The 13,187-nt window shown below is 44.3% G+C and overlaps 1 protein-coding gene across 1 annotated transcript in view; it reads right to left on the bottom strand.

Annotated features, from left to right (window-relative positions):
• RBMS3 (RNA binding motif single stranded interacting protein 3) overlaps positions 1–13,187 on the bottom strand; it is a 763,640-nt gene that overhangs the window by 62,320 nt on the left and 688,133 nt on the right. Inside the window, exons 8-10 of the mRNA XM_056520078.1 lie at positions 11,234–11,280; positions 8,017–8,113; positions 932–982 (exon numbers count right to left, since the gene is read on the bottom strand). Coding sequence (XP_056376053.1) covers positions 932–982; positions 8,017–8,113; positions 11,234–11,280 — 195 coding nt within the window. The remainder of the gene's footprint in view (positions 1–931; positions 983–8,016; positions 8,114–11,233; positions 11,281–13,187) is intronic.

Below are 13,187 nucleotides of genomic sequence, written 5' to 3'. Positions count from 1 at the left end.
GCATATACAGAAAAATGAAGATTTCGACCGAACGGCGGGTCAGATCCGGGCACGGTAGGCATCAAACTGATCAGCGTCCCCCGCACTACCAGCCAGTACCGCTGGTTAGTGCGGGGGGAGCAAGCTGACAGTTTTCCTTTAATCTTTTACTACATAAAGGTCTTAGGTCACATGACCAGGTAGCCATCTTTGTTTTATGGCAAATTGTTCAAAATTCAAATATCTGCTTCTCTGCAACTGCTAAAGCTACTGATGTATAAAATATTGTTCAGACTCTAATGCAGACTTATATATGTTTATTACTAGTCTATTGATCACATTGTGTGTCTGCCATATTAGATTGCACAATATTTTTTAAACATCTTCTTCTCTTGAACCATTTGTTAGAATAATTAACAATTTGGCACACATGTCTAGGCCTACCTCCTGTATGATGTATGTCTAAACTTGGATCTTTTGCAAATGTCACCAAGGTTGATGGCCATTTTGGATTTCATACATTTTAAATATTCATAAAATCAGTTGCAGTTTTTAAGGTCTATAGTGAGATACTGACTCACACATGGTTTTATGAGATCGATTGATCACATCATTTGGCTGCCATATTGGATTGCGCAATATTCTGCAAACCTAGTTTTCTCTGAAAATTCCTGTCAGAACAGTGTGAAAATTAGTATACATGTTAGTGATCCCTTTCTGTACTAGAATTGATCACATGTTCTCGCAGCCTTAGTGTATTGCGCAATATTCTGCATATATAGTTTTCTCTCAAAATGCTGGTCAGGTCAACGAGAAAATAAGCACACATGTCCACCATCACCTTCTCCACCACCGGGAGTCCAGGCAATTGTATTCTATACCCCAGCTCTGCAGCTTGACCACCTGTATTGCTGCTTGCAGCTATATTTGTCATTTGTAATAGACGACCTACCGTTGGTTGCATAACATATGGCGGGTGAGGCATCCAGGATGTACTTTGTACCTAGATGATAGAAAAGTAGCATTAAGGCAAGGGTGATGTCCATGTACATTCTGATTAATGACTTAATAAGAATTCACTGAAATAATGTGAGACACTTATTACAAGCCCAAAGCTTGGCTCTGGCAACATAACTGTCTAGGATAATTCCTCTAAGTGTACTGCTTAATTCTGTAATTACGTTGCTATCTTTAAATGAATGTAATACCTTCAAAAATGAATCAGGAAATATACTGTAGGCAATTTTATACCATTAGAAATATTAAGTAAAATGCATTACACTGTGCTGAGCTTACTAAATCCTGGTAATTGTTCCATAACTGATATTTCCATTTCCTCTTTAACTTGAGACACAAAGAGACACATTTAACAGGGAACTATACCAAAAACTAGGTCAAAGACCTGTGTAAGAAGTCAAAGCTTTATTTATACTTTTAAAATACATACATTATCACTGAGGTGAAAGAAGAAACTAACCAAAACTATATTCACATGATCAATGTTGTCACGATGCCGGCTGGCAGGTAGTGGACCCTCTGTGCCAGAGAGGGATTGGCGTGGACCGTGCTAGTGGACCGGTTCTAAGCCACTACTGGTTTTCACCAGAGCCCGCCGCAAAGCGGGATGGTCTTGCTGCGGCGGTAGTGACCAGGTCGTATCCACTAGCAACGGCTCACCTCTCTGGCTGCTGAAGATAGGCGCGGTACAAGGGAGTAGGCAGAAGCAAGGTCGGACGTAGCAGAAGGTCGGGGCAGGCAGCAAGGATCGTAGTCAGGGGCAACGGCAGAAGGTCTGGAAACACAGGCAAGGAACACACAAGGAACGCTTTCACTGGCACTAAGGCAACAAGATCCGGCAAGGGAGTGCAAGGGAAGTGAGGTAATATAGGGAAGTGCACAGGTGAAAACCCTAATTGGAACCACTGCGCCAATCAGCGGCGCAGTGGCCCTTTAAATCGCAGAGACCCGGCGCGCGCGCGCCCTAGGGAGCGGGGCCGCGCGCGCCGGGACAGAACAAACGGGGAGCGAGTCAGGTAGGGGAGCCGGGGTGCGCATCGCGAGCGGGCGCTACCCGCATCGCGAATCGCATCCCGGCTGGCAGCGGGATCGCAGCGCCCCGGGTCAGAGGACGTGACCGGAGCGCTGCAGCGGAGGGAGTGAAGCGAGCGCTCCGGGGAGGAGCGGGGACCCGGAGCGCTCGGCGTAACAGTACCCCCCCCCCCTTGGGTCTCCCCCTCTTCTTGGAGCCTGAGAACCTGAGGAGCAGACTTTTGTCAAGGATGTTGTCCTCAGGTTCCCAGGATCTCTCTTCAGGACCACAACCCTCCCAGTCTACTAAAAAAAAATTTTTCCCTCTGACCTTTTTGGCAGCCAAAATTTCCTTGACCGAGAAGACGTCCGAGGAGCCGGAAACAGGAGTGGGAGGAACAGATTTGGGAGAAAAACGGTTGAGGATGAGTGGTTTGAGAAGAGAGACGTGAAAGGCATTAGGGATACGAAGAGAAGGAGGAAGAAGAAGTTTATAAGAGACAGGATTAATTTGACACAAAATTTTGAAAGGACCAAGATAGCGTGGTCCCAACTTGTAGCTAGGGACACGGAAGCGGACATATTTAGCGGAGAGCCATACCTTGTCTCCAGGGGAAAAAACGGGGGGAGCTCTTCTTTTCTTATCCGCGAACCTCTTCATGCGTGAAGAAGCCTGTAAGAGAGAATTTTGGGTCTCTCTCCATATAATGGAAAGGTCACGAGAAATTTCATCCACAGCGGGCAGACCAGAGGGCAAGGGGGTAGGGAGGGGGGGAAGAGGGTGACGGCCGTACACCACGAAAAATGGGGATTTGGAGGAAGATTCAGAGACCCTGAAGTTATACGAGAATTCGGCCCATGGAAGGAGATCTGCCCAGTCATCCTGGCGGGAGGAAACAAAATGTCGCAAATAATCACCCAGGATCTGGTTAATTCTTTCTACTTGTCCATTGGACTGGGGATGATATGCAGAGGAAAAATTTAATTTAATCTTGAGTTGTTTACAGAGAGCCCTCCAGAATTTAGACACGAATTGGACCCCTCTATCCGAGACAATCTGCGTAGGCAACCCGTGAAGACGAAAAATGTGTACAAAAAATTGTTTAGCCAACTGAGGCGCAGAAGGAAGACCAGGAAGAGGGATGAAATGTGCCATTTTGGAGAATCGATCAACGACCACCCAAATAACGGTGTTGCCACGGGAAGGGGGTAAATCAGTAATAAAATCCATACCAATCAGAGACCAAGGCTGTTCGGGGACAGGCAGAGGATGAAGAAAACCAGCGGGCTTCTGGCGAGGAGTCTTATCCCGGGCACAGATAGTGCAGGCTCGCTGAAAGTCCCCAACATCCGTCTCCAGAGTCGGCCACCAATAGAAGCGGGAGATGAGTTGCACAGATTTCTTGATGCCCGCATGACCTGCGAGATGGGAGGAGTGACCCCATTTGAGGATTCCGAGGCGTTGGCGTGGAGAAACAAAGGTCTTTCCTGGAGGAGTCTGCCTGATGGAGGCAGGAGAAGTGGAGATCAGGCAGTCAGGTGGAATGATGTGTTGCGGAGGGAGATCAACTTCTGAGGCATCCGAGGAACGAGAGAGAGCATCGGCCCTAATGTTCTTATCGGCAGGACGAAAGTGAATCTCAAAATTAAATCGGGCAAAGAACAGAGACCACCGGGCCTGGCGAGGATTCAGCCGTTGGGCAGACTGGAGGTAGGAGAGGTTCTTGTGGTCGGTGTAGATAATAACAGGAAATCTTGATCCCTCCAGCAGATGCCTCCATTCCTCAAGTGCTAATTTAATGGCTAGAAGCTCTCGATCCCCGATGGAGTAGTTCCTCTCCGCTGGAGAGAAGGTCCTAGAGAAAAAACCACAAGTGACAGCATGCCCGGAAGAATTTTTTTGTAGAAGAACAGCTCCAGCTCCCACTGAGGAGGCATCAACCTCCAATAGGAAGGGTTTGGAAGGGTCAGGTCTGGAGAGCACGGGAGCCGAAGAAAAGGCAGACTTGAGTCGTTTAAAGGAGTCTTCTGCTTGAGGAGGCCAGGACTTGGGATCAGCATTTTTTTTGGTTAAAGCCACGATAGGAGCCACAATGGTAGAAAAATGTGGAATAAATTGCCTGTAATAATTGGCGAACCCCAAAAAGCGTTGGATAGCACGGAGTCCGGAGGGGCGTGGCCAATCTAAGACGGCAGAGAGTTTGTCTGGATCCATCTGTAGTCCCTGGCCAGAGACCAAATATCCTAGAAAAGGAAGAGATTGGCATTCAAACAGACATTTCTCAATTTTGGCATAGAGTTGGTTGTCACGAAGTCTCTGAAGAACCATACGGACATGCTGGCGGTGTTCTTCTAGATTGGCAGAAAAAATTAGGATATCGTCCAGATATACAACAACACAGGAGTATAACAGATCACGAAAAATTTCATTGACAAAGTCTTGGAAGACGGCAGGGGCATTGCACAGTCCAAAGGGCATGACCAGATACTCAAAGTGTCCATCTCTGGTGTTAAATGCCGTTTTCCACTCGTCCCCCTCTCTGATGCGGATGAGGTTATAGGCGCCTCTTAAGTCCAATTTAGTGAAGATGTGGGCACCTTGGAGGCGATCAAAGAGTTCAGAGATGAGGGGTAAGGGGTAGCGGTTCTTAACCGTGATTTTATTAAGACCGCGGTAGTCAATGCAAGGACGTAGGGAGCCATCTTTTTTGGACACAAAGAAAAATCCGGCTCCGGCAGGAGAGGAGGATTTACGGATAAAGCCCTTTTTTAGATTCTCCTGGACGTATTCGGACATGGCAAGAGTCTCTGGGGCAGAGAGAGGATAAATTCTGCCCCGGGGTGGAGTAGTACCCGGGAGGAGGTCGATAGGGCAATCATAAGGCCTGTGAGGAGGTAGAGTCTCAGCTTGTTTTTTGCAGAAAACATCCGCGAAGTCCATATAGGCCTTAGGGAGACCGGTTACTGGAGGAACCACAGAGTTACGGCAAGGGTTACTGGGAACCGGTTTTAGACAGTTCTTGGAACAAGAGGACCCCCAACTCTTGATCTCCCCAGTGGACCAATCCAGGGTTGGGGAATGAAGTTGAAGCCAGGGAAGTCCAAGGAGAATCTCCGAGGTGCAATTGGGGAGGACCAAAAGTTCAATCCTCTCATGATGAGATCCGATGCTCATAAGAAGGGGCTCCGTGCGGAAACGTATGGTACAGTCCAATCTTTCATTATTTACACAATTGATGTAGAGGGGTCTGGCGAGACTGGTCACCGGGATGTTGAACCTGTTGACGAGAGAGGCCAAAATAAAATTTCCTGCAGATCCAGAGTCCAAGAAGGCCACTGTAGAGAAGGAGAAGGCAGAGGCAGACATCCGCACAGGCACAGTAAGACGTGGAGAAGCAGAGTAGACATCAAGGACTGTCTCACCCTTGTGCGGAGTCAGCGTACGTCTTTCCAGGCGGGGAGGACGGATAGGACAATCCCTCAGGAAGTGTTCGGTACTAGCACAGTACAGGCAGAGGTTCTCCATACGGCGTCGTGTCCTCTCTTGAGGTGTCAGGCGAGACCGGTCGACCTGCATAGCCTCCACGGCGGGAGGCACAGGAACAGATTGCAGGGGACCAGAGGAGAGAGGAGCCGAGGAGACGAAACGCCTCGTGCGAACAGAGTCCATATCTTGGCGGAGTTCCTGACGCCTTTCAGAAAAACGCATGTCAATGCGAGTGGCTAGGTGAATAAGTTCATGTAGATTAGCAGGAATTTCTCGTGCGGCCAGAACATCTTTAATGTTGCTGGATAGGCCTTTTTTGAAGGTCGCGCAGAGGGCCTCATTATTCCAGGACAATTCTGAAGCAAGTGTACGGAATTGTACGGCATACTCGCCAACGGAAGAATTACCCTGGACCAGGTTCAACAGGGCAGTCTCAGCAGAAGAGGCTCGGGCAGGTTCCTCAAAGACACTTCGGATTTCCGAGAAGAAGGAGTGTACAGAGGCAGTGACGGGGTCATTGCGGTCCCAGAGCGGTGTGGCCCATGACAGGGCTTTTCCGGACAGAAGACTGACTACGAAAGCCACCTTAGACCTTTCAGTGGGAAACAGGTCCGACATCATCTCCAGATGCAGGGAACATTGGGAAAGAAAGCCACGGCAAAACTTAGAGTCCCCATCAAATTTATCCGGCAAGGATAAGCGTATCCCAGGAGCGGCCACTCGCTGCGGAGGAGGTGCAGGAGCTGGCGGAGGAGATGACTGCTGAAGCTGTGGTAGCAACTGTTGTAGCATAACGGTCAGTTGAGACAGCTGTTGGCCTTGTTGCGCTATCTGTTGTGACTGCTGGGCGACCACCGTGGTGAGGTCAGCGACAACTGGCAGAGGAACTTCAGCGGGATCCATGGCCGGATCTACTGTCACGATGCCGGCTGGCAGGTAGTGGACCCTCTGTGCCAGAGAGGGATTGGCGTGGACCGTGCTAGTGGACCGGTTCTAAGCCACTACTGGTTTTCACCAGAGCCCGCCGCAAAGCGGGATGGTCTTGCTGCGGCGGTAGTGACCAGGTCGTATCCACTAGCAACGGCTCACCTCTCTGGCTGCTGAAGATAGGCGTGGTACAAGGGAGTAGGCAGAAGCAAGGTCGGACGTAGCAGAAGGTCGGGGCAGGCAGCAAGGATCGTAGTCAGGGGCAACGGCAGAAGGTCTGGAAACACAGGCAAGGAACACACAAGGAACGCTTTCACTGGCACTAAGGCAACAAGATCCGGCAAGGGAGTGCAAGGGAAGTGAGGTAATATAGGGAAGTGCACAGGTGAAAACCCTAATTGGAACCACTGCGCCAATCAGCGGCGCAGTGGCCCTTTAAATCGCAGAGACCCGGCGCGCGCGCGCCCTAGGGAGCGGGGCCGCGCGCGCCGGGACAGAACAGACGGGGAGCGAGTCAGGTAGGGGAGCCGGGGTGCGCATCGCGAGCGGGCGCTACCCGCATCGCGAATCGCATCCCGGCTGGCAGCGGGATCGCAGCGCCCCGGGTCAGAGGACGTGACCGGAGCGCTGCAGCGGAGGGAGTGAAGCGAGCGCTCCGGGGAGGAGCGGGGACCCGGAGCGCTCGGCGTAACAAATGTTATTATACACATTATAGACTCATAGATATTACATACAATTGGACATCCAGTAGGGAAATACTATATAAATTTGTATTAATACCATATGTGATAACAAACAACACAAGTGAAAATATAGGTTACAAAAAATGTGACGGCAGAGAACTCCTCTGTGTCCACTCCTGTCCTTTTGAAACTGCAGCCTACAAAAAAAGAAAAATAAAAAAAAAGGAGGGGGGGGGGACTGAGCAGCCAGCCGTGACTGGATGAAGAGACCCAGCAGAACAGACTCAGGGAGGAAGTGAATGCATGGTGAGTAACGTTGGCTCAGTGCTTGCCTTGGACATGCCCACAAAGTGGGTATCTGAATGAGTGAGCAGCAGAACAGAAGGATTTGTGAGCTAAAAACAGAAGCTAGACACAAAAAAAGACACCTAAATAATCTGCATGACCTAAAGTGTAACATATATAAGCATTATTTTCTTTCTGTCATATTTTCTTTCTGTCATATAGGACTTTTTCTTAATGGAAAAATCAGTTATATGTATATAGTAAATCATAAATTGTTAAATCACCAAACAAATTATTAACTTAGCCTCATTTACATTAAAGTGTTCTTGTCATTTGAAATGGCACAAATTCTGATCAGTCGGTTTTAGTTCTTAGGGTCCCCATTGATCAGGAGAGAGCAGGGAGAAGTCCTGCAGCACCATAGACTTTTAATGGGGTTACACAGCATAGATCGTTGCAGACCAGGGAGTGAAGCAGGCTACTGAACACTTTTCCTTGCTCATTCTCCTGACTGGGGGAGTCTTAGCACTAAGACCCAGACCCCAGACCGATCAAAATGTTTGACATGTCAAATGTTTTTTGAAAAAACAGGGACACCGAAGCTTTTAAGACTAACGTAGAACATACCTGATAGGTAGATACGGGGGAAGCAGCAATAAAAGGTGTGATGGATGTTTGTGGAATCATTCTGTTTGTTGCAATATTGTAGGGAGGAGAATAAAATCTAGGAAACAAAAATAAAATAAGATAGCTCAGCATAAGGGTTCTCTAGAATGTGCTGCCAATGGTCACACTGTTATACATTGTCACATGAATATTTTTGTACTCAATACAAGCACCCATTTTTTGTGTAGCTTATACTGAGGTTTTTAATTGTTGTTTTGAATTTTATTGTGAAATAAAAACATAATATATACTTATCTTTGCACAGAAAATTAAATTTTTTGTTAAGCTAGTAGTAATGTGACATGAATATTGGGATGTATGCATAAGGAATGGTAAGAAAGGACACGTCTGTATGGTCCATAGACAGATGATTGATGCCTGAGTGCATAGCTACAATTGATACTGACGTTATTACAGACTTCAAAACTTCTCCTGCTGTCAAGACCAGAATCAATATGAAGTCACTTCACAATTCTGAAGTGGATTTCCAGTCCACTAAGGTAATTCCTCAGTACAGCAGTTCTACTCACAACAAATCTGTCCTGATCTCAAGATGCATTTGAAGTTGTTGTAATTTATGGTTATACTGAAAGCTAATGCTTGTTTGACACATTTCCAGACACACAGCTTAAGGCATATCTGCTCTCTAACATACTTAGGACATAACAGGAGCTTATTTTACAGTTCTTAGAACATTGCATCAAAAAAAGAAAGACATTAAGCAAAAAAGCTTTTTTTTTGGCAGTAGCCAATTTAACTAAAAAACATAAAAACTCCATGTACCTACATGAATATGTAGTATATTTGTTATTAAAAAAAGAAAGAAAAAAGAAAACTGTACAAAAAGTCCTAAAATATGCCTCTGTTAAACTTATATAACACATGAATATAAACTTACAGTCAGTAACATGGTCAATTTTGCCATCTGGTTCCAAAATGTTGAGTCTGAATATGGCCTAATCACTTCTGCTTCTTTAATTAATGCACAGGCAGATTACCACAAATATGCAACATGTGCTGCCATTTTCAATATGGTAACATTGGAAAAGTTCAGCAAAAGCAGCATTTTCCATGTAATGATTTTAAATACTAATAATTATTGTGTTAAATAAATGTCCCATTAGGATATGGGGGGGGGGGGGGGGTGGACACAAAGCTAGAGCTTAGTGCCTTGGTTGTTGATCTGGTGGATTTGGGCCATCCATGCTTAGTTAGTCAAATTTTACTGTGACAGATTCAGATGTTTTCTGGGGTCTTGGGACCTGGAGCTTTGGTATCATTTGACTGCAGTAGGGGCTTCTATAGTGATGTGATGAGACCACCCCCTAATTGTTCACTTCATTGAAGTGTTTGTAATGTAAGTATTCCATAAATACCAATGGATGTACAGTAAACCTGAGCATTTTACTATTTAAGAAGAACACTTATCTTTTTAGTTTATAGTACCACAACATTTTGTCATATGTCAAATTTACATGTTTTTACATTCATTAAATGCATTTTTGAAAATGTTGTATTGCATATATTTAGTATGCTGACATTCTAACTCTAAGTCCTCACCAGTGTTCTCAAGCACCATAGTGTATGAATAGACCATGGGTTCTTTAGGCATACTACAGCTCCATTGGTCCTGGGGACACCTGTTCTCTATTCTTGGAATTAATGGAGGACACCCATGACATGCTAGTTATCCCCATATTCTATGTATAATGGATAATTTTGGAACTTGGAATAATACATTTCTGTAAGTTGTAGTGCACATAAACAACCTTCAAAGGATATTCCAAGATGAGCAAGATGGCTAACTTGAGATATTTATATATAATTTTATCTCACATGAAAGAATAGTGGCAGCACACACCAAGTCTTCTGTGCAGATTACTTTACTGTTCCCATAGATCCTGATACAGCATAGTGAAACATGGCCTTGGAAAGCAAGAGGCCCGGATGCCGCGAGCACTAGAAAAGTGCGACAGCTATTTTGTAGGCCATGCCTACTTCATTAGACCACCTGTACCAGGATCTATGGGAACAATAAAGTAATCTGCATGGAAGACTTGGTACGTGCTGCCTGTTATTCTTTCATGTGAGATTGATATATAGGGTTTTGTGCAATATGAGATTAGCACCACAGAGTTTACATTAAGCAGTATCCCGAGACTGCCCACAGACATATTCTGTTTTGTATACCGGAGTGGGTCAGAGACAAGATTGGACTTAGAGTTCAGTGTCGAACTATATTGTTGCATGGTGGATCAAAGGGGTATTCCGGCTTAATACATCTTATCCCCTATCCAAAGGATAGGGGATAAGATGTATGATCGCAGGGGTCCCATGCCAGGCGCTGCCTCCAAGACGGCCGTCACATCATGCCACGCCCCCTCCATTTATGTCTATGGGAGGGGGCGTAGTGTGATGTGACATCATGTCCCTGCCTCGGAGGCAGCGTCCAGCACAGAGTGCCTGCGGCTTCACCAAGATTGCGGGGGTCCCCAATGACGGGACTCCTGCAATCATACATCTTATCCCCTATCCTTTGGATAGGGGATAAGATGTATAAAGCCAGAAGACCCCATTAATATATAATTTTATGTATAGTATAGTTTGACAGAGCAAACCAGGCTTAGCTAACAAGGCATGACATGCTCCTCTGCAACAATGTTAAGGACCTGATGAAGCCATGTGAATCAAGGAGAAACGCATTTGTTAGACAAACTATAAGCGTTTCTACTATATATAAACAAGTCCTATTTACCTGTGAAGCAGGAGTGTAAGCAGTGTCTTGGAGAAATTTGAAGACCATTTTGAAGTTAGGTATAGAGTCCCTTGATCCATCATTTCAAGTCTCCTCTGCATCCCTAGAGCTCCCTGTTGTCCTGATATTATTGCATGACTAGTGGTAATTTCTTAACTGTAAAGTTAAATCTTCTTCATTTGTCCTACTTTGCTTTATTGAGATTTATAGGCTTGTCCTGTAACTTATTTGGATGGTCTTCCATTTATGTGAGTTCAAATAAATCTAAATGAACATCATAATGAATTGGAAGTTGTTTTTCACAGGCTCGCTATATTTTTTTATGTGAAGTAAGAATTTATGCTCCAAAGGCTCACATTGAAAAGTTATCATAATAAATACCAAAAAGATAAATCTAGTCTAAGAAAAAAAAGCTGTACTCACCCATTCTGCATAGCTGCTGTCGGGTCATATGTCAATGCCATTCCAGTCTGTATTTAAATAAAAAATAATTTACACTTAATACTCAATGCCCAAAAAATGTGCAGTTAATAACCAAAATAATGTTTTAATATACGGTATGTTACTCTGAAAAGCAGAAAGACTCAAAAATAAAAAAATAAAGATATTTTTATTCCAACTGTTTATAATCCATGATATTAATTTCTTGATAATGAAACTTTGAATTCAAACACTATAATAAAACATGATACTGAAGCAAAAAGGTAAGAAAACACATTTTGGTTAATTTAAAAGAAAAAAAAACACACACAAAAAAAACACTGCATATATATAGTATATGGAAACCCCAACCATAGTTATTATGGACCCCACCAGTGTAAATAAGGACCTTAAGAAAAAAACATATCACTATTACTTTCAGTGCATTGATCACTTAACATGTAATGTTAGTCTGTTCACATCTGAATTTACACTTGTCTTTCTGTTTCATTATAAGAACACAAAACAAAATAAAGGCAATTCCAGATCTGTCATTTGACATTCACCAACACTTTCTATTGGACTCCATTATCCATATTAAAGGGGTACTCTGCCCCTAGATATGTTACTGTATCCAAAGGATAGGGGATGACATGTCTGATCAAGAGGCAGGACCCCCCGCTTTCTCCGGGACAGAGCTGCGGTGTTGCAGTCACGGAAGCCTGTGGCTTCCTTTATCATGACATCACACCAAGTCCCCTCCACTCATGTCTAAGGGTGGGGGCATGATGGCTAATACATAGCCGTCATGCCTCCTACCATAAACATGAATGGAGGGGATGTGGCGGCTGTGATCACCAGTCATCCGGCACGGAGCGGAGTTCACTCCATGCTCCGGATGACTGGGGTGCCGCAGTGGAGATCAGACATGTTATCCCCTATCCTTTTGATAGAGAATAACATGTCTAGTGGCAGAGTACCCCTTTAAGGCCTACTGGATTTCCATCATGATATTTGTCCTTTTACTGGAAAAAAAAAACAACACAGTACACACTAGTATATGTATATTGATGGAATGAGCTGAATCCAGGATCATGGATGGTGATCATCCAAGTCACCATATCATAGTACCAGTTATCCTAATTGATTTTGGTTTATTTTGGGTATTTTAGACTATTTGCTGTTTCTATGCAATATAGTTCTTCCTTGTCATTATGTCACTTAAAGTATGCAACCAACATATCTGACACATACCTGTATAATCATAATCAAATATGACATGTTTAGTATATTACATTGTATAACATTTTGCATGGTCACAGACATACTCTTGGGCATTGTAACAAGTCAACATACTGTCATTGAACAAAATCTGGTATATCAAGATCAATATTACCAATATGCAAAGGACAAATAATACTGCTACCCCATGATCACATATTACCATCACAAAAGGGCTAGATAATATTGTTACCAAAGACTGCCATCACACTATGACTACCACATAGTAACTGAATAACAGCACCATATTGTTACCAAATAACACTATACTATACCATATAGTGGTAGATATCAGTTCGATACAGGCTTTGCAGACCATATAAGTGACTACAGTACAGTTAGATTCAGTAACTTACTGGTAACATCTTCTCTTATCGGAATTGTTCACTTTTATTAATTTTTTCCACCCAGTCTAGGTAGCAGTAATGACTTCTTGAAGTCTCATAATTACATAGTTTATAAGTAGAGATGAGCTAATTGAATCGAACGAAGTTGAATTCGTTCAGAATTTCATGAAAAATTTGATTCGGACCGAATCCAAACTTCGACTCAATTTGAAATAACAAATTTCTCCATTAACGACACCCCTGCGATTGTCCTGTATAAAGTATAGATGCAAGCGGCTTTCTCCTGCACTCGCATCTCTGCAATAGATAGGACGATTTTAAGCTTGTGT

Source organism: Hyla sarda, chromosome 5, assembly GCF_029499605.1.
Source record: "Hyla sarda isolate aHylSar1 chromosome 5, aHylSar1.hap1, whole genome shotgun sequence".
Classification (NCBI taxonomy): Eukaryota; Metazoa; Chordata; class Amphibia; order Anura; family Hylidae; genus Hyla; species Hyla sarda.
The sequence above is the reverse complement of the archived record's forward strand: the minus strand, read 5'-3'. Positions and strand labels throughout refer to the sequence as shown.